The 21,596-nt window shown below is 42.1% G+C and overlaps 1 protein-coding gene across 1 annotated transcript in view; it reads right to left on the bottom strand.

The window, feature by feature from the left end:
- The window catches only part of LOC149457660 (vomeronasal type-2 receptor 116-like), a 69,843-nt gene that overhangs the window by 31,069 nt on the left and 17,178 nt on the right, over positions 1 to 21,596 (bottom strand). Inside the window, exon 2 of the mRNA XM_089683415.1 lies at positions 8,990 to 9,211. Coding sequence (XP_089539541.1) covers positions 8,990 to 9,211 — 222 coding nt within the window. The remainder of the gene's footprint in view (positions 1 to 8,989; positions 9,212 to 21,596) is intronic.

Raw genomic sequence — 21,596 nt, 5'->3', positions numbered from 1 at the left:
ATTTAATTTCTTGAAAAAACTCTCCTCTCCCTTTACTAAACACCTTGGACTGTCTACTTTCCAAAAATGTCCTTTTGGGAGTATATGTTTCTTCCAGAGGTCAAGTGGTTAACCACTGTATATAAATGACCGGACGGTGGCAGTGCAGGGGCGGGGTTGCCATTCATAAATAGTGCCCACCATTTTGGACTGTGCACGCTCCCTGAGAGCGTGCATCACCGCGTTCTGGTGCCCATTGTGTCCTCCGAACACAGAGGAACACCGATCGCTGTACGGTACCTCTATGTGAGGCCCCGATCATATGATCACTGATTGGCCAATCAGTGATCATATGAATATGTGTAAGCAAGATGTCACTTCCTGACATCATTGCTTACTACGTGTGAAATCTGTGAATTATCACAGAGATCACATGGTACAGGGCCATTCACAACAGCCTAGTACCATGTGACAAGCTGTGACCAATCAGCCAAAGAGAAGGAGAAATTATTGCTTTTACAGGCTTTATGGGTGTAAAAGCAATCAGTGTAAAATAAAAAAAAAATATTCATCACCCCCACAAGTAGTACAGTGTCACTATGGTGACACTGTACTGCTAGGGTGACGGTATGTTAAAAAAAAAAAATAATAATAATATTAAAAAATAAAATAAAAATGGAAAAATTATAATTTTTGGTTATAAACTAATTTGGGTTATTTTTTTTTACTAAAAAGATAACTGAATAAATGTTGGCCAAGATTTATGAAGAAAGATTATTTATTTGCAAAATTTTATAAGAAAAACACTTTTTTTTCAAAAATGTTGGACTTTTTCATTTATATAGCGAAAAAAAATCCCAGTGGTGAATAAATACCATCAAAATAAAGTTTTATCTGTCTCAAAAAAATGCAAAAATAATTCATATGGGTACAGTGTTGCATGACCGCGCAATTGTCATTCAAACTGTGACAGCGCTGAAAGCTGAAAATTGGCCTGGACAGGAAGGGGGTGAAAGTATCCGGACTGGAAGGGGGGGAAGTGTCCGGACTGGAAGGGGGGGTGAAAGTGTCCGGACTGGAAGGGGGGGAAGTGTCCGGACTGGAAGTGGTTAAAGGACCATTTTTTTCTCAGTAATATACCTTTTTAAATTAGTATTTAGCCACCCAAGTTTAACTTTTGTTGTCCAGTGGAATGCACTGAAGGATGCCATGGTCTAAAATGGTCTTGGTTACGGGGCAATTTTTAAATTTTTTTGCACACATGTTAAATCAACATTTTTCGAAGAAATTTCTGGAAATCCCCCAAAAAGTATATATTTTCTAAAAGCAGTGACCCTGGAAATTAAAATGATGGTAGTTGCAATTTTTTATGTTGCAAGATATATCAAACACATATTTTCAGGAACAATACACTGCAATGAATTTTAATGGAAACACACACAATATTATACCCATTTTTAGTAAAATAAAAAATACGGGGTTGCATAAAATACAGTAAAATAGAGTAAATACATACCAAACACGCCAAGTCTTTAAAGTGTGCACGCCTGTGGAATTTTTATATGGGGTGCGTGCGAGGGTGACGGGGGGTGCTTTAATTATTGTTATTTACTTTATATAATCTTTTTTTGTTTTTACAATTTTTATTGTTATCACAAGGGGCTAAAAGTGATAACATGGGCAGGTGACAGGTACTGTTTATGGAGACATTGGAGTCTGTTACCCTCCACGTCTCTCCTGCCATCCAGTGTAGCTATACACACGGACCGAGTTCATCCAGTGACCGGAGGGAGGCTTGCTGCACAATATACCTTTCTAGGATTCACTCCCACATCCAAGTTACCACAACCTCTTGGCCATCTTCTCCCTCAGCAAAGCTGTACCCTTCCCATTTAGATGCCGTCCATATCCTAGAGCCAGTAACCAATAGCAAAGTCAGCCCAGTGGTACAGGCAGTATTTCTGAGAATACTACCTTGGAGGTCCCTTTCTTTAAAATAGCACTTAAGTCCCTGGAATAATTTCTAAGGATGCTCCACTTTCCTCTTTCTTTGGAAATTGAACCAATCTGTACCATGACAGCTTGGTCCTCCCCAGCCCCAATCAACAATCTGTCCATCCGATCTTCAATGTGCCAAACCCGAGCTCCTGGTAAACAACATACTGTTCAGTGACCACAGTCTTTTTGACAGATTGCCCTATCCATCCTTCTAACAACTGAGTCCCCTACCAAAGGGAAGTGCCTATCCTTGCCGGTATCCTTGCCTCATCTTTACTGGTGTAGTCGTTCCTCTGGCAGCTAGGGTTGGGAGTCTGCTCCAGCAACTCCACTACTGAACTGACAAGCCCAACACCATGCAACAAGGCATATTTATTGGGATCAACTTCAGGCCAGCTTCTCTAATGCTTTTCCCTCTACCCCTTCTAACTGTAATCCAGCTATCCATCTCTGGTGTCTGCACCTCCATATCCTCACTTTCCTGCCCAGGCCAATTTTCAGATTTCAGCACTATTGCACTTTGAATGACAATTGTGTGGTCATACAACATTGATAGGCACTGATGGGCAACTCTGATGGGCACTGATGGGTGGCACTGCTGGGCACAGGTGGGTGGCACTGCTAGGCACTGCTGGGCACAGGCGGGTGGCACTGCTGGGCACTGATGGGCACAGGTAGGTAGCACTGATGGGCACAGGTGGGTGGCTCTGATGGGTACAGTTGGGCGGCACTGATGAGCATAGGTCAGTGCCCTGATGATCAGTGCTGATCACTTCTCTGACAAATTGCCAGTTATCAGCAGTGCTTTCCTTATGCTGTGACAGCGTGAGGAAAGTGCAGCCAATAACCAGAAACTGTATTTACCCGGTGATCTGCTGTGCCATTGGACACAGCTGATCACCTGGTAAAAGGCCGCTGTGATTGGCCGTGTACGATATCACATGATCAGCTGTGTCCGTAGGACACAGCGATCACCGGCAGCGCTGGGTGCGCACTGCTGAGGGTGTGCAGGGGGCGTGTTCTGGAATGACTTCCATGGAGGTCATCCCAGAATTAGACAACCACGTTGTAGCCGTCTTTCGACTATAGCATGGTAGGGAAGAGGATAACCCATCAGCAGGACCGGTATCTGCTCCTTTGTGCAAGGAGGAACAGGATGAGCCCTGCCAGAGCCCTACAAAATGACCTCCAGCAGGCCACTGGTATAAATGTCTCTGACCAAACAATCAGAAACAGACTTCATGAGGGTGACCTGAGAGCCTGACATCCTCTAGTGGGCCCTGTGCTCACTGCCCGGCACCATGGAGCTCGATAGGCATTTGCTACTGAACACCAGAATTGGCAGGTCCACCACTGGCACCCTATGCTTTTCACAGATGAGAGCAGGTTCACCCTGAGCACATGTGCAGACGTGAAAGGGTCAGGAGAAGCCGTGGCGAACATTATGCTGCCTGTAACATCATTCAGCATGACTGTTTTGGTGGTGGGTCAGTGATGGTCTGGGCATATCCATGGAGGGATGCACAGACCTCTACAGGCTAGACAATGGAACCTTGACTGCCATTAGGTATCGAGATGAAATCATTGGACCCATTGTCAGACCCCATGCTGGTGCAGTGGGTCCTGAGTTCCTCCTGGTACACAATAATGCCCGACCCCATGTGGTGAGAGTATTCAGGCAGTTCCTAGAGGATGAAGGAATTTATAGGATTGAATGACCCCATGCTCGCCTGACCTAAATCCAATAGAACACCTCTGGGATATCATGTTTCAGTCCATCCAACGCTGCCAGGTGGCACCTCAGATTGTCCAGGAGCTCAGTGATGCCCTGGTCCAGGTCTGGGAGGAAATACCCTAAGACTCCATCCCTCGTCTCATTAGGAGCATGCCCCATCATTGTCAGGCATGCATACAAGCACATGGGGGCCATACAAACTACTGAGGACCATTCTGAGTTGCTGCAATGAAATTTCAGCAAAATGGACTCGCCTGCTGCATAATTTTTTCACTTTAATTTTTGGGGTGTCTATGAATTCAGTCCTCTGTAGGTTGATAATTTTCATTTCCATCAAATGGTGGGGCATCCTTATGTTCCTAACACATCACCCCGTCCATGTCAGTATAGATATCCAGTATGATATTTTTTCCCATTGAGATCTGATTTCAAAGTGTTCCTTTAATTTTTTTGAGCAGTGTATTTATGTATTTACTCTTTTTCATTGATCGGTGGTAGTGCATTGAACACAGCTAATATACACTATATTGCCAAAAGTATTGGGATACCACTCCAAATCATTGGATTCAGGTGTTCCAATCCCCTCCATGGACACAGGTGTATACAATCAAGCCCCTAGGCATGCAGGCTGCTTCTACAAACTTTGGTGAAAGAATGGGTCGCTCTCAGGAGCTCAGTGACTCCAAGTGTGGTCCCGTGATAGGTGGCCACCTGTCCATCCGTGACATTTCCTGGCTACTAAATATTCCACGCTCAACTGTTAGTGGGATTATAACAAAGTGGAAGCAACTGGGAACAACAGCAACTCAGCCGCCAAGTGGTAGGCCACATCACATGACAGGGTGGGGTCAGCACATGCTGAAGTGCACAGTGCGCAGAAGTCACCAACTGTCTGCAGAGTCAATAGCTAAAGACCTCCAAACTTGTTGTGGCCTTCAGAGTAGCACAACAACAGTGCTTAGAGAGAATGGGTTTCCATGGCCGAACAGCTGCATCCAAGCCTTACATCACCAAGTGCAATGCAAAGCGTTAGATGCAGTGGTGTAAAGCACGCTGCCACTGGACTCTAGAACAGTGGAGATGGGTTCTTTGGAGTGACCATTCATGCTTCTCTGTCTGGCAATCTGATGGACATGTCTGGGTTTGGCGATTGCCAGGGGAACGGTACTTGTCTGACTGCATTGTGCCAAGTGTAAAGTTTGGTAGAGGGAGGATTATGGTGTGGGGTTGTTTTTCAGGGGTTGGGTTTGGCCCCCTAGTTTCAGTGAAAGGAACTCTTAAGGCGTCAGCATACCAAGACGTTTTGTCAATGTCATGCTCCCAACTTTGTAACAACAGTCTGGGGATGGCCCCTTCCTGTTCCAACATGACTGCTCACCAGTGCAAAAAGCAAGGTCCATAAAGACATGGAGGAGCCAGTTTGGGGTGGAGGAACTTGACTGGCCTGCACAGAGTCCTGACCTCAACCCCATAGAACACCTTTGGGATGAATTAGAGCGGAGACTGTGAGCCAGGCCTCCTCCCCCGACATCAGTGCCTGACCTGACAAATGTGCTTCTGGAAGAATGGTCCAACCTTCCCATAGACACCCTCCTAAACCTTGTGGACGGCCTTCCCAGAAGAGTTGAAGCTGTTATAGCTGCAAAGGGCGGGGCCAACTCCATGTAAGATATATGAATGGAGCAGATGGAAGCAGTTTTCTCTTCCATTGGGGACTGTAACTTTCAATATGTGGAAGCACACAGTGGTTAGCTGTTTGTTATCCCCAGGTTATCACTCAATTTATGTTTTTTTTTTCCTCTTTCTTTCTTTCTTTCTTTCTTTCTTTCTTTCTTTCTTTCTTTCTTTCTTTCTTTCTTTCTTTCTTTCTTTCCTTATTATGTATGACATTTGAAATACCTTTATTTAGCTATTTTTGATGCACATTCCTTTAAAGAGGATATATTTAGGCACTTGATCTCTTTCTATGATTGGTGGTAAAGCATTGCACACAGTTAATACATATAATCAGTAAAGGTATGTATTCTGTCTCCAATATACAGTGTATAGGAATCATTACTTCAGGTTATCCATACTACCTCTACTGACACTATCTTTAAGGGATGGAGGAAGGACTTTCCTGAGGAGGGTCTGGGAGACATGATTCTGGAGGGATATACATATGTTCGTAAGTACATAACCAACAAAATATGGAGAGAGACTCAATACAAATTGATACACAGGGCTTTTATCCCATCTTTATTTTCAAATGACTCCTCTAAGCCCCCACTGTTTCATCATTTTTGGCAATACGCTCCAATTCCAATCTATTGGGATCAAGTGGTAATGTTCGTATTTAATATTACCGGATGCCTTATCTCAAAGACGACTCTCCTATATATATACTGTATGTTGAAATGCGTTTTTTATATATTACAAAATATATGAAAAGTATTTATAAAAAATATTTTTTTTTTAAATATATTCTTCAGATTTTTGTTTTACATATAAAAAAGTAATTTTAACATTTATTTTTACATATATGTGTAAATGCCTTCCAAAAAATGTAGATTAAATGTATTTTTAAAGACATACAGTATATTTGAAAATGTATTTTAAAAAAAAAAGTATATATATATACTGTATATTGAAATATATTTTGAAATATATTGAATACGGCCAAAATTGTAGCATTTCAAATATATGTCAATATATTTGGGAAGAATATTTTTAAAATATATTTAAAATATATTTTTCTTCCATATGGGACAGTACACATTTCAAAGTGTGTCTTCCCTTTAGGAAAAAAAGCAATAAAAAATGTCATGGGATCCCCCTAAAAAAATCATAAATGACCCTTATCCCAGCATAACTCCATACTGCACATGGCTATCTGCTGGTGGCACTAGGTACATAGCAGGCCTGCTCTCACCAGTGTCTGTATCCAAATATATCTCATAATGACATCAGTCACTATTCAGAATCTGCCACCAATTATCATACTGACCAATGTCACTGCCCTACCTCATAACATATCTCACAACTATCACACCTACTAATGTCACCGTATATAATCTATCACCAACTAGTAGAAGTCTTCCTGTTTGGTCGCATTAGGCCAGGCACCATTTATCCAGGAGACACCGCTAGGAGCTTCGAATGTTCTTATGGGATTTATGTTCATCGGAAATGTGGAAAACACAAAGAGGTGCCCAGTTACATTTATTTTCTATCCATTTATTTTTCTTTTATATTTTTCATGGAGTGCTAAGGACATGTTATAATCTCCTGAGGCCTCCATTGAATTGTTGATAATCTCCTGATTTCAGTTCTGTTATTTCCTTTAATAATTATATCCCATGTCACATATGTCAGAGATGTACAGCCCTCATTACCTTCTCGGCCATTTTATTCCATACATACATACATAAAAAACTAGGTGGATCCCTTTGAGAACGTGTGTGCGTACGAAACGTGTCAGGGAGGAGCCTACATGCTGACGTCCATCTGATGGTCTGGCGGCCATCAGAGGAAGTGCTTTTTATCCATTGATGATTTTATGCTCCACGTGGTTGCTATATTTTTCATAAAACATACTACACTACATGATACTGTGTCCAGGCTCGGTCTATGAGCCCTCTAGGAGGAATCCCTTTCCTTGGTTCACCGTGGGCTGGAGATGGAGACTTGGCTACTCTACTTTCGATTGTTTTTTGGTGTCTCACTGGCTTCTGGAGAGATCCCACCTTCAACCGGGTCACTGGCAGAAGGAACAAGCAGGAACACCCCTTAGTGTCATTACTCTCTGGGCTTGCTTGCTACTTCCTTCTGGTGAGTGCATTACGGTGGAGGTGCAGTGCGGAAGTCACAGAAGTCACTACATTTTGTTGATTTGATCACATCACTATTTTTGGGACTATTATGATATTTAGAGGACTTATATATTTTCATTTGTTATTTGTTATACCGTCCATTTTGTTTCTTCATTGGAGTATTCACTATTCTCTATTTCTTTTTTATGATGTTTCCTTTCTCTTTTACTATCACACTGGTCATCATTGATTATAGCACACATTTTTATTAGCGGTGCACATTGATATTATAGTGTTTTGTTTTGGTAGAGACAGAGGGTTTCCCACGTTGTGCTAGCTGCTTTCCTTTTTTTTGTCTTGCGCTCACCATTTATTCTTTGATTATACATATAGTACATACATATAAAAAATACAAAATAGCAATTAAATATTTTTCTACTTACTCAAAACTACCGCAATCAACAACCTTCACCAACTTCATGAATTGCCCTTTTTATGAACATAATATTGGCTTGTATATCTTAAAAGAAGGCTAAAAAATCCTTATTAACCTCCCTAGCGGTCTGATTATGTCAGCATTTCTGTGCTCAAAGCGGTATATTGTTTTTAGTGGAAATATGTTGTTTTTTTTTTATTGTAGGCTGTTATTCTTAGGAATAACTCACTGAAATCTGTCCGAACAAGAGTCTAGTAAACATCCCGGGTATGATAAAATTTGAAGCACAAAATCATCAATTATAATATAATAAATAATCATAAAAATAATAATATAATAATAATAAATTTAATGCAATAATATAATCAAACCAAAAACACTGAAATGTGAAATAGAGCGCCAAGTTCGCACATCGCTGAGCTCAGTCGCAGAATCGTTTTCAGTGTCTGATGAGGAATTTCCCCCACGAATCATTATCACTCAATTCTGCAAGTGGTTCTGATTTACTATCGCTGTTCTCTAGCCGGTCTAAAACCACGTCTGACCTAAAGGGACGCTTTTTGGACGCCATGGACGTTTCTCAGTTTCCAGGCAGAAAGAACAGTAAAAATGCAGGCAGGGCGCCGGACAAAGCACTCGGGACAAAATGTATGTGAAATGGTTTGATACAGGAATAGAATACTAAGTGATTTTAGTGTATTTAATGAATGTCAAGTTTTTACATTTTTAAATTTCCCGCCAGTTCCATCCCCCGTTCATCCCGATGCACGCAGGGAACGGAACCCAGAAGACAGATGCCGGCATCGCCCGGAAGAGATGGACGGGGACACTGCAGGGGGGACATCGCGGGAGCTCAGGACAAGGTAAGTGATGGAGGGATCCCGGAGCAACGCTGCAGTGTATTCCCGAGTGTAGCTCGGGGGGGTTATCACTTGTGGTGCTGAAACTTTACCCCGACCTACACTCAGGAATACCGCCAGGGGGGTTAATCCTAATTATGAAACTCCTCAGCAAACAATAGAAACACAAAATAATCAAATGATTCCTTACTTTGCCTCTTTTCCAGAAGAAGGGATCATTCATGTCGATGAACTTTTCAAGCACATAATCTGGGCCTTGAATAGTGGAAATTGTGATGCGATAAAAATGTGTTTGATTTAAACCAACCCAACTTTGTAGAATAAGATCGGTTGGAACTTCTCGTCTCTCATTAAAGTAGATCTCGCCTTCGCTTGGGTCGGTGTAATGGACATTTCTCACATAATTGTGCAGCTTTTCATGGAAGACAGAAAAGAGTCGTTACTATATACAGATATCAGAGTTCTGCAATTAAAGTCTGCCTAACCACCTCACTACAGAGCTACAGCCGAATGACGGCTACATCACGCGCCTGGTTCTGGGAGGGCGTCATATGATGTCCCCCCGAGCCCCACACCCAGCACTGTCTGTGATCGCTGTGTCATTTGGACACAACTGATCACATGACATGGTAAAAGGCCATTCACAGCAGCCTTTTACCACGTGATCAGCTGTGTCCAATCACAGCTGACCACAATGGAAATACACTTGCCGGTTATCGGCAGCACTTTCCTCACACTGTCACAGCATGTGGAAAGTACTGTCGGGAAATGGAAACTGTCAAAGCGGATATCTGCACTGATTATCAGTGCAGCCCCAAAAGCACCCAACAGTGCTGCCCATCAGTGCTGGGCTTCAGTACCCAGCAGTGCTGCCCATCAGTTCCCAAAAGTGCTGCCCAGTATGCTTCCAATCTGTCCCCATCAATGCTGCCAGTCAGTGCCCACAGTCAGTGCCACCAGTCAGTGCTCGTTATTAGTGCCCATCATTGCTGCCTATCAGTGCCCATCATTGCTGCCTATCAGTGCCACATATCAGTGCAGCATCATTAGTGCCTCCTCATCAATGCCCACCAGTGCCGCCTCATCAGTGCAGCCTATCAGTGCACATCAGTGCCGCCTATCAGTGCTTCTTCCTCAGTGCCCACCCATGTCCATCAGTGCTGCCTATCAGTGTAGCCTCATCAGTGCCCATCATTGCTGCCTATCAGTGCCCATCAGTGCCACATATCAGTGCAGCATCATTAGTGTCTCCTCATCAGTGCAGCCTATCAGTGCTCATCAGTGCCGCCTATTAGTGCTGCTTCCTCAGTTCCCACCTATGTCCATCAGTACTGTCTATCAGTGTCCATCAGTGCTGCCTATCAGTGTAGCCTCATCAATGCACATCAATGCTGCCTATCAGTGCCCATCAGTGCTGCCTAACAGTGTAGCCTCATCAGTATACTTCAATGCTGCCTATCAGTGCCCATCTGTGCTGCCTATCAGTGCCTATCAGTGCCCATCAGTGCTGCCTAACAGTGTAGCCTCATCAACCCACATCAGTAAAGCAGAAAAATTCCCTTTTTGCAAAATTATATAATAGAAACAAAGAAAACCTTTTTTTTCCCAAAACGTTTGATCTTTTTTAGTTTATATTGCAAAAAATACAGAATACATTTTGACCTAAATTTATGAAGAAAGGTTATTTATTTGTTATAACAGAAACAAAGAAAAACGCGTTATTTTTTCAAAATTTGGGGTATTTTTTTGTTTAGTTAGCAAAAAAAAAAAACCCCACTGGTGATTAAATATCACCAAAAGAAATCTCTGTAGGAAGAAAATGATAAAAACTTCATATGAGTACAGTGTTGCATGACCGCGCAATCGTCATTCAAAGTGAGACAGCGCTGAAAGCTGAAAATTGGCCTGGACAGGAAGGGGGTAAAAGAGCCCAATAGGCGAGGGGTTAATAAATACAAAGTGGTTAGATCCAAGTTACTAGGCTGTCTGTCTATAAATGTGAATAGGAATGAATGAATGAATGAGGAGAATCACTTTGTCTTCATTTATGGATTCTCTTGCAATGTCTCCATGTACATCCCCTGATCCATTGATCCAGAGAATCATCAATTGTTCATTTTATTTTCAGATTGGACAGATCTGTGTGTATATACAGTATCAGGGGCGGACTGACCGTTTGGAAACTCGGGCACTGCCTGAGGGCCCGGGGTCAGTAGGGAACCCCATGAGATGCCCCTGGTACCTTTTTCATAGGCTTTTTTGAGTTTGGGCAAGGACACAGGGTCCCCATGTTCCCCTATTGCCCGGGGGCCCCATGAGTTGTCAGTCCCCCCCTGTACAGTATAGTCAGAATTAAAACATTCCAATTTTCCTGCATATTACACTACACTGCAAGCACCCTGGAGCCACTCATCCTGCATGGGAACCCCTTTTTATATTGTGACAGGGCACAACACTCATATCTATATACTATAAAATCTGGAAAAAAATATTTGTTTCTTTTTTAGACGATATAAAACACTTCAGTTTTGTACCACAGCTAGCAAGCTAGGACAGGAGCACATAATCCACGCACCATCTGCCTTCTGAATATTTTCAGTCTTTAACATATTGACCAGTTTTTGATCTCTCAGGGGCAGCACAGCGGCTAAATGGTTAGCACTTCCGCCTGGCAGTACTCGGGTCGTTGGTTCAAATCCCAACCATGGCACCACCTGCCTGGAGTTTGCATGTTCTCCCTGTGCCTGTGTGGTTTTTCCTCTGGGTACTCCAGTTTCCTCCCACACTCCAAAGACATGCTGGTAGGTGAATAGGCTCCTGTCTAAATTGTCCCTAGTATGTGTATGTATGAATGTGAGTTAGGGACCTTAGATTGTACACCCCTTGAGGGCGGAGACTGATGTGAATGTACAATATATATGTAAAGTGCTGTGTAAATTAATAACGCTATATAAGTACCTGAAATAAAAATAATAAATAAATATAAGCATAAAGTGGTTGTAAAGGCTAAAGGTTTTTACTGTAATGCATTCTAGACATCAACGTAAAAAAAACCTTCAGTGTAAAGGTCCCCAAAGCCCCCTTAACCTGAGCCCATCCAGAATTCCCATCCAGAGATGTAGATGGGAGCCTTGGCTCTCCCTGGTCTCTTGCCTCCTCATTGGCTGTGACACAGCAGCGGGAGCCATTGGCTACTGTCAATCTCAGCTAGTGAGGAGGGAGTAGGGGGCTGGACCAGGCTGTGCTCTGTGTATTTATGGACACACATGGGTGGCTCAGGAGGGAGCACACATGAGTGTCCCCATAGCAAGTGGCTAGTTGTAGGGCCACTTAGCAGGGAGGAGGAGCCAGAATAGTTTTATAAACCTCCACACAAGTTAGAGAAATGTATTATTCATAAAAAAACAAATGTTGTTGCTTTATAAAGTATCAACTTAAATATGTATAAAACAATATATATATATATATATATATATATACTATAAAACGTAATACATATCATTAGAAATCTTGTTTTTATTATTTCATAGTTGATATTATATCTCTAAAATCAATGATGTGTGTTGTATAAATTGTTAAAGCACCATATTGCTAAAACAAATAGTACAAATGAAAAGAATTATATATATATACAGGTGAAACTCGAAAAATTTGAATATGGTGCAAAAGTTCATTTATTTCAGTGCAGCAACTTAAAAGGTGAAACTAATATATGAGATAGACTCATTACATGCAAAGCAAGATAGTTCAAGCCGTGATTTGTCATCATTGTGATGATTATGGCTTACAGCTCATGAAAACCCCAAATCCACAGAAAATGAGAATATTGTGAAAAGGTGGAATATTCTCGGCTCAAAGTGTCCCACTCTAATCAGATCATTCAGCCATAACACCTGCAAAGGGTTCCTGAGCCTTTAAATGGTCTCTCAGTCTGGTTCAGTAGGAATCACAATCATGGGAAAGACTGCTGACCTGACAACATCACTGACACCCTCCATAAGGAGGGAAAGCCTCAAAAGGGAATTGCAAAAGAAGTTGGATGTTCCCAAAGTGCTGTATCAAAGCACATTAATAGAAAGTTATGTGGAAGGGAAAAGTGTGGAAGAAAAAGGTGCACAAGCAGCAGGGATGACCGCAGCCTGGAGAGGATTGTCAGGAAAAGGCCATTCAAAAGTGTTGGGGACTTTCACAAGGAGTGGACTGAGGCTGGAGTCAGTGCATCAAGAGCCACCACACACAGACGGATCCTGGACATGGGCTTCAAATATCATATTCTTCTTGTGAAGCCGCTCCTGAACAACAAACAACGTCAGAAGCGTCTTACCTGGGCTAAAGAAAAACAGACCTGGTCTGTTGCTCAGTGGTCCAAAGTCCTCTTTTCTGATGAGAGCAGCTTTTGCATCTCATTTGGAAACCAAGGACCCCGAGTATGGAGGAAGAATGGAGAGGCCCAAGGACCCCGAGTATGGAGGAAGAATGGAGAGGCCCAAGGACCCCGAGTATGGAGGAAGAATGGAGAGGCCCAAGGTCCCAGAGTATGGAGGAAGAATGGAGAGACCCAAGGACCCCGAGTATGGAGGAAGAATGGAGAGGCACAAGGACCCCGAGTATGGAGGAAGAATGGAGAGGCCCAAGGACGTTGACTATGGAAGAAGAATGGAGAGGCAAACACTGCAAGATGCTTGAAATCCAGTGTGAAGTTTCCACAGTCTGTGTTGATTTGGGGAGCCATGTCATCTGCTGGTGTTGGTCCACTGTGCTTCATTAAGTCCAGGGTCAACGCAGCCGTCTACCAGGAGATTTTGGAGCACTTCATGCTTCCTTCCGCAGACGAGCTTTATGGGGATGCTGACTTCATTTTCCAGCAGGACTTGGCACCGCCCACACTGTCAAAATCACCAAAACCTGGTTCAATGACTGTGGGATTACTGTGCTTGATTGGCCAGCAAACTCGCCTGACCTGAACCCCATAGAGAATCTATGGGGCATTGCCAAGAGAAAGATGAGAGACATGAGACCGAACAATGCAGAAGAGCTGAAGGCCGCTATTGAAGCATCCTGGTCTTCCATAACACCTCAGCAGTGCCACAGGCTGATAGCTTCCATGCCACGCCGCATTGAGGCAGTAATTGCTGCAAAAGGGGCCCAAACCAAGTACTGAGTACATATGCATGCTTCTACTTTTCAGAGGTCCGATATTGTTCTATGTACAGTCCTTGTTTTATTGATTGCATGGAATATTCTCATTTTCTGAGATTGTGGATTTGGGGTTTTCATGAGCTGTAAGCCATAATCATCACAATGATGACAAATCACGGCTTGAACTATCTTGCTTTGCATGTAATGAGTCTATTTCATATATTAGTTTCACCTTTTAAGTTGCTGCACTGAAATAAATGAACTTTTGCACGATATTCTAATTTTTCGAGTTTCACCTGTGTGTGTGTTTGTGTATATATATATATACACTGCTCAAAAAAATGAAAGGAAGACTTTGAAAACCCATCCAATCTCAGTGGGGAACAATCTCCTGCTGGATCTCTATACTGACATGGATGGGGGATGGGTGAGGAAGGTAAGGACACCCCATCGTTTGAAGGAAATGAAAATGATCGACCTACAGAGGACTGAATTCAAAGACACCCAAAATCAAAGTGAAGAATTGATGCAGCTGGCGAGTCCATTTTGCTGAAATGTCATTGCAGCAACTCAGAATGGTCCTCAGTAGTTTGTATGGCGCCCACGTGCTTGTATGCATCAAAAAAGGGGGGGGGCATGAAAATCAGATTCACAAAAAGTGGTTACATTATGGACAGAATACGATACTAAAAGTAGTTCCAAAAATGATGCTTTATTACACAATAGACATGTGGACAATTAAGGTAAATACCTTGGTTCACCATCACCTCAGTATGAGATAATACAAAAACAGACCTAAAATCACATAAAAGCAACGTCAGTACCGGTCTTAGTAGTGATTTGCTGCAGACATAGTGACAATAGTCTAATATATTTGCAGCACCGACACATTGGTTACACCGCCATGCAGGAGGTGTATCAAAAAATGGTACCATATAGGCATAGCATACATTGCAATAATGGCTGATAACAAGCACCAATTAGTAGTAATATAGTTGCCCATAAACCTAAATAGGTAATATGGGTAAAAAATGAATGCATATAGGGATGCGGTTAGCCTCTGTAATAACCAGATATTATGATGGCAAACATTGATGGCAAAGGTGGGTGGTGAAATATTAAGTCACAGTGAACATGTCCATGTTGCTTGAGTATAGAGTCAGCAATGCAAAAAGTCACCATTGGCTTCCTCAGTGTTGTAGAAAATGGCAGGGCCCTGCCTTAAGGGGTTTCTTCACCGCAATATGTGGGCTATTAACCACCTTAATAGATGTAGTGATGCAAAGTGCTGGGTCATCCATAATAAGTGTAGGGTGCCATGCACCTTTATATGGGGAAACATGCTGTCCCCATCCTGTAACAAATAGGTGACATATGGACAGCTAGTAAATATGTTCCTTGTGGTATATATGTAATGGCGGGCATGCGCCTTATTCTCTTTATCTGTGCAGCAATTCATTCACCACCCAAGCCATAGGTGATACTCTTGCAGAGTTTCCTTCGTCTGGATGACCAGGCGCAGTCCCGGAGGAAGCTGCCTCCATAGGGACTGTTATCCAGTGGGCTCCACTCCCTCCTTGGTGCTTGTGCAGCCTTGCACCGCTCGTGGCCGGCGTGTATGGCTAGCTTCCCTGATGGTCAGCGTGTACGGCGTCAATACGTGCGGCCGGAAGTAACGTATCTGACGTATGACGTCAACGCGTTTCGGCGATGGCCGTATCACTCGGCTTCATCAGGACCAATGAACTGCCTGCCTTTCACACACTATTTATAATGGGCTTGTAACCGCACTTATATGTAAATCAATTAGTGGCAATAGTACTCAATGGGAGAAAAAGCTAACTGCTTAGCAAAGAACTGGTCATATAATGCAATTAAAAGAACAAATACCTGGGCACACAGCGGGAAGGATTACTCTTTCATCTAGATAACCATCAACTAGAGGGATTTTATAATAGCCTTCTTAACTGTCACAACCGACTAATTATACTATACATCTGCTTATTTTTCCAAAAACACTTGGAGATCACATTCAATATTTAACCCTTTTGGAAATAGAGTATCAAGTTTATATATCCAGTGTTTTTCACATTTTAAAAGTTCTTTATCAAAGTCATTTCCTCTGCGGGAAATTAAGTGCATAGATTCCTTTGACTTTAGTACCCTCTAATCTACCACCATGATACTTGGCATAATGTTGAGCTAAATTGCTTTCAGGGTAATTAGATTTAATATCTCTGAAATGTTCTCCTATTCACACTGTGAGCTGCCTCTTAGTTTTACCAATATACATTTTTTTACATGGACAGGTCAACATGTAGAGTACTCTAGCTGTGGGACAATTTATAAGGCTTTGAATTTTAAAGTGAGCTTTGAATCAGAGAGCGTATCCATGTGATCTACAAATTTACAAATTTGACATTTTCCACATCTATACATCCGTTTAGTACGTGACTTGAGCCATGTTGATTGTTTTATTGGTTGATAGTCAGATTGAATAAGTAGATCACCAAGAATTTGGTGCTCTCCTTGCCACCATTAGTGGACGTTCACCTACAATTTTACCTAGATTAGGGCACTGTGTAAGAATCTTCCAATGTTTTTCCTATATATGTTTTACTTCCCCCACTGTGCTCCAAACTGGGTTATCATCCTGACCGGCTGTACAGCTTGTTTACCCAAATTCTCTTCCTTTTTTGGGGATAGTAACATTTTTCGATCGGTTGATATGCCCGTTTTCTGGCCCTTCTGAACTGGGAGTGGGAATATCCTCGTTCCCTAAACTTTTATAGAGGTCTTGAGCCTCTAGTCTAAAATCATCAATTATGGAACAGTTTCTTTGACACCTTAGAAACTGTCCAACTGGAATCCCCATAATCAGTGAGCGTGGGTGATAACATCTGGCCTCAAGTAAAGTATTAGCCGCTGTTGGTTTTCTGAACGTTTTTGTGACCAGCCTGTCACCCTCAAGTCTGAGATCAAGGTCAAGAAAGGAAATACGCCTTTTATCAAAGTTATATGTAAGTCTAATATTCAAGGAGTTATGATTCAATTCCTCCAAGAAAAGTTTTAATTCCTCCAGTGACCCCCTCCAGACAAGGAACATGTCATCAATGTATCTCAACCAAATCTGAATATGTGTGAGAAACATCGGTGACCTGTAGACAAACTGTTCTTCCCAAAAACCTAGATGCAGACAAGCATAAGCTGGGGCCCATGGTGCCCCCATGCTAGTGACCCTAATCTGTTGGTAAAAAGTATTATTAACTGCATGCCGCCCAGCCACTGTACATATACGGTGGCAGGGCGGCACTCACAGGCAAAACCCCTTTTTTAAAGTGTGTTTTGCAAATAAATAGGGGGCGCCCTGCCGCCCTATTTGTCCTGTGGATCACCGCCGCAGATGTCAGTTGCCGGGTAACAGCCGCTCATTAGCGGCTATGTCCCAGCGATCGGCGCTAAACAGTGGCAGAGAGCACAGCTGCAGTAGCTGTGCTGTCTGTCACTTCCCTGTCAGCTCGAGGATGAGCTGATCGAGAAAGAATAGTTTCACTTTCTCGATCAGCCCAGTACACACCCCCACCCCCTAGTAAAACACTCCCCTCACTCCTATAACCCTTCCCTGCTAAATAAAGTTAACCCCTTCCTCCCCAGTGCCATTAGTACAGTGTCAGTGGTTTTTTTTTTTTTTCACTGATCACTGTATTAGTGTTTTTGGGGATGTCAGTGACCCCAAGTCAGTACCCCCCAATGTCAGAATGTCCGCCGCAGTCCCGCAGTCCCGCCATAAGTCGCTGGTCGCTGCCATAAGTCACTGATCGCCGCCATAATTCGCTGATCGACGCCATTATTAGTATACAAAAACCCCTAAAAATCCCAGTATCTTTCCCGCCATTTGTAAACGCTATAACTTTCACGTAAACCAATTAATTTACATGTATTGGGTTTTTTTTTTAGCAAAGACATGTCGCAGAATGCATTTTGGCAGAAATTTATGACTAAATTTGATTTTTGCATTTTTTTTTACTGGACATGTTTTATAGCAAAAAGTCCAAAATATTGTTTTTTTTTTCCTCAAAATTGTCAGCCTTTTTTTTTATAGCGCAAAAAATAAAAACCGCACAGGCGATCAAATACCACCGAAAGAAAGCTCAATTTGTGGGGAAAAAAAGGATGTAAACTTCATTTATGCACCATATTGCATGACCGCGCAATTGTCCGTTAAACTAGCGCAGTGCTGTATAGCAGAAAAATGGCGTAAATTGCAGTATCTATACCATAGTTTGTAGACGCTATAACTTCCACGCAAAGCAATCAATATACACTCATTGGGATTTTTTTTACCAAAAACATGTAGCAGAATACATTTTGGCCTAAATTTATAACCAACTTTGAGTTTACTATATATTTTTTATAGCTGAAAATAAAAAATATTGTTTTTCTTCAAAATTTTTGGTGTTTTTTTGTTTATAGCGTGAAAAATAAAAAGCGCACAGGTGATCAAATTACACCGAAAGAAAGCTCTATTTGTGTGAAAAAAAGGACGTAAATTTCGTTTGGGTGCAGCATTGCATGACCGCGCAATTATCAGTTGAATTAGTGCAGCGCCAAGTAGCAAAAAGAGGCCTGGTCATTAAGGGGGGTAAATCCTCAGGAGCTCAAGTGGTTAAATTGAAAAAAGTTATGTTGTAAAGCAAAATCTAATAGCTCACTTATAAACTCATTTTGCCCTCCCATTTCAAGATATGATTTATTAAGAAAATATAAAGCCGACCTTAGCCCACGTTCATGTGGAATAGATGTATATAATGATTCAACATCCATTCCAACTAAAATGGAATTTCCATCAATTTTTAGATTCTCAATCTTTGCTAGTACATCTTTGGTATCTTTAACATAGGAAGATAAATTCAGAACCATATCCTTGAGGAACAGGTCAATATACTTTCCTATTTTCTCAAGGGGACCTTGTATTGCAGAGACTATAAGCCTTCCTGGAGGATTTGTCAAGTCCTTATGGATTTTCGGGATGATATAAAAGGTAGGGTAGTTAAATTCCTCAATCCTAAAATAGTCAAACTCCTTTTTTGTAAGAAGGCCAACTTCTTTGCCCAATACCAAAATAGAATTTAGTTTTTTAACCAGAGTGGGAAAAGGGTTAACAGTAAGTTTACGGTATGTAGTAGAGTCACCTAATTGGCGGTTCACTTCTTTTACATAGTTCTGTTCATTTAGAATTTCTACATTACCATCCTTATCACTTCTTTTAATAATAATATTTTTAGCTTCTTTCAGTTCTCTAAGCGCTCTTCTTTCTTTTTTAGTAAGATTACCACTTATTGGCATTTTCCATTCAAGATTTTTAAGATCTGTTGCTACTAAATCCAAAAATTCTGCTATCCTCATATTGGAACGTATTTTAGGCATTTTTGTGGATCTAATATTTAGATCAAATCTTCTAACCATATCATGGTGGCTATCTTCTTCCTGATCATCTTCATTATATTCATCACCTTCCTCCATGAGAGATATCAGCATTTCCAGTACTTTATTGCCCTCCAGGAATGTACCTGAGTTCAAATCACTTAATATTTCAGAATTATTATGTACTAACCTCAAAAATACCTTTCTTAAGAACAGGTTAATATCCTTGAAAACCTCAAATTCATCCATGGGGGTCACTGGAGAAAAGGACATACCTGTATTAAGTAGTGTAATGTGTTCATCTCTAAGTGGAATATCTGCCAAATTAATGACTTTCTTATCTTGAGGATTATTGTTAACTACCTCTTTTGACTCCTTGTCCTGCCTTTATCCTCCTGTTGTTTGCCTTTTGAGGATTCCTCTATTCTCTTTTTGGTCCCTCTTCCTATTTGGGGTTGATCATTTTGTTGATTTAAAAAAAGATACTGATTTACCTAAACTTTCTGAATCACTCTCACTAGAGTGATCTAGTGATCTAGAATGTGATGAAAAAATCTTTGCGTAGATCAACTTCTACCTCTTTTTATGGTGAGATCAAATATCTCACCTGTTTCCCAGTCTTTGAGATCCCATCTAAATTTTATTTTGTAGTTCTAAGATTTTATTGGACTCTTTCCACTTCTTTCCTAAGCTGTTCATTTTGTTTCTCAAAACTATCCAGGTTTTTAAAGGGGTCTAGTCCATCTACACTTTTTTTAATAGCTAAATCCAATTCCTCCAGTTATAATTTTTCCTCTTCCACAATACGTTTCATACCGTTGACTCCCTGTTCAATGTACATAGCCTTCCATTTAGCCAGAAATATCTCATTATGTAAATGTTCAGCTGGAACTACTATACTCCTAAGGCCATGTGGAATAATATTCTGTTTGGTGTAAGCTTCCAAGAAGCAGACATCCCATTTCCGATTAAGATGTTTAATAACTAGTTTTTTATGTTCTTTAAACTTAGTTTTGATTTCCTCATCCTCAGTTGTTATTTTGGAGTTCTCTGACATGAAGGCTCTATGCATTTCCTGTTCAATTTCTGCACTGGGAGTAAACGTCATGAAAAAACCCTCCCACTGTGTGCACCAGGTATCATAAATAATATATTCAAATCTGAGGTGATGGGTAACCTAATAATTTGTCAAGCCTCTATAGGAATAGGTCCATAGGAACCCAAATATCAACATCAGGGCATGCTCTTAAAGATATGATTAGAGATGAGCGAAGTATTCAAAAATTCGATTCGACTGATTCGGCGAATTCGTAGAAAAAATTCGATTCGAGTCGAATATATTCGCTGTGAATTTAACTTAAAAAAGGGTGTTTCTAGGCTTCAGAGAGACTTAATATTAGTGCAGAACACTGTACCTTTAATTTAAATGCCCTTGGAGTCTGCTGGGGAAGAGAAATAATACTGTCAGGCAGTATGACATGTAGATGAGTGCCGTCGATCTTAGAATCACCGCACACTTCACTCATTTGGCCAGTCACGGGGCCAAAACCAGAGTGTGGAGCCACAGTGTGGCGGTGGAGGCAGCAGCAATGGGAGGCCATGCAGCACCCTATGACAAAAATGGAAACCACCAGCAGTGTGAGGAGACCTGAAAGTGGCACATGGCAGAGTGTGGCGATAGAGACAGCAGCAATGGGAGGCCGTACAGGGACCCATGACACACTCTGGACCTGGCAGCTGCATGAGGAGGCGGTACAGGGGCCCATGGCAGATTACGGGCCTGGCAGCAGCATGAGGAGTCGGTAGGGGGGCCCATGGCAGATTACAGGCCTGGCAGCAGCAATGGGAGGCCGTACAGGGACCCATGACATAATCTGGACCTGGCAGCAGCATGGGGAGGCGGTACAGGGGCCCATGACAGATTACGGGCCTGGCAGCAGCATTTGGAGTCGGTACGGGGGCCCATGACACACTCTGGACCTGGCAGCAGCATGAGGAGGCGGTACAGGGGCGCATGACAGATTACAAGCCTGGCAGCAGCAACTTGGACAGGAGGACGTTCAGTTTCTGCACCGTCTGGTGCGTGCTCGCAAACTGTTGTCTCTTGGAAACGGATTCCAAGAAAGACTGCTGACGGAATCCGTGAAGAGGAGTAGCAGGAGAAGGAGCATCTGAACGAGCGGAATATGCCAACAAGCGACAACAGGGGCCCATGACAGATTACGGGCCTGGCA

The sequence above is a fragment of the Staurois parvus genome, unplaced genomic scaffold (genome assembly GCF_062004578.1).
Source record: "Staurois parvus isolate SC_StPar_1 unplaced genomic scaffold, SC_StPar_1.0 ptg000308l, whole genome shotgun sequence".
NCBI lineage: Eukaryota > Metazoa > Chordata > Amphibia > Anura > Ranidae > Staurois > Staurois parvus.
The sequence above is the reverse complement of the archived record's forward strand: the minus strand, read 5'-3'. Positions and strand labels throughout refer to the sequence as shown.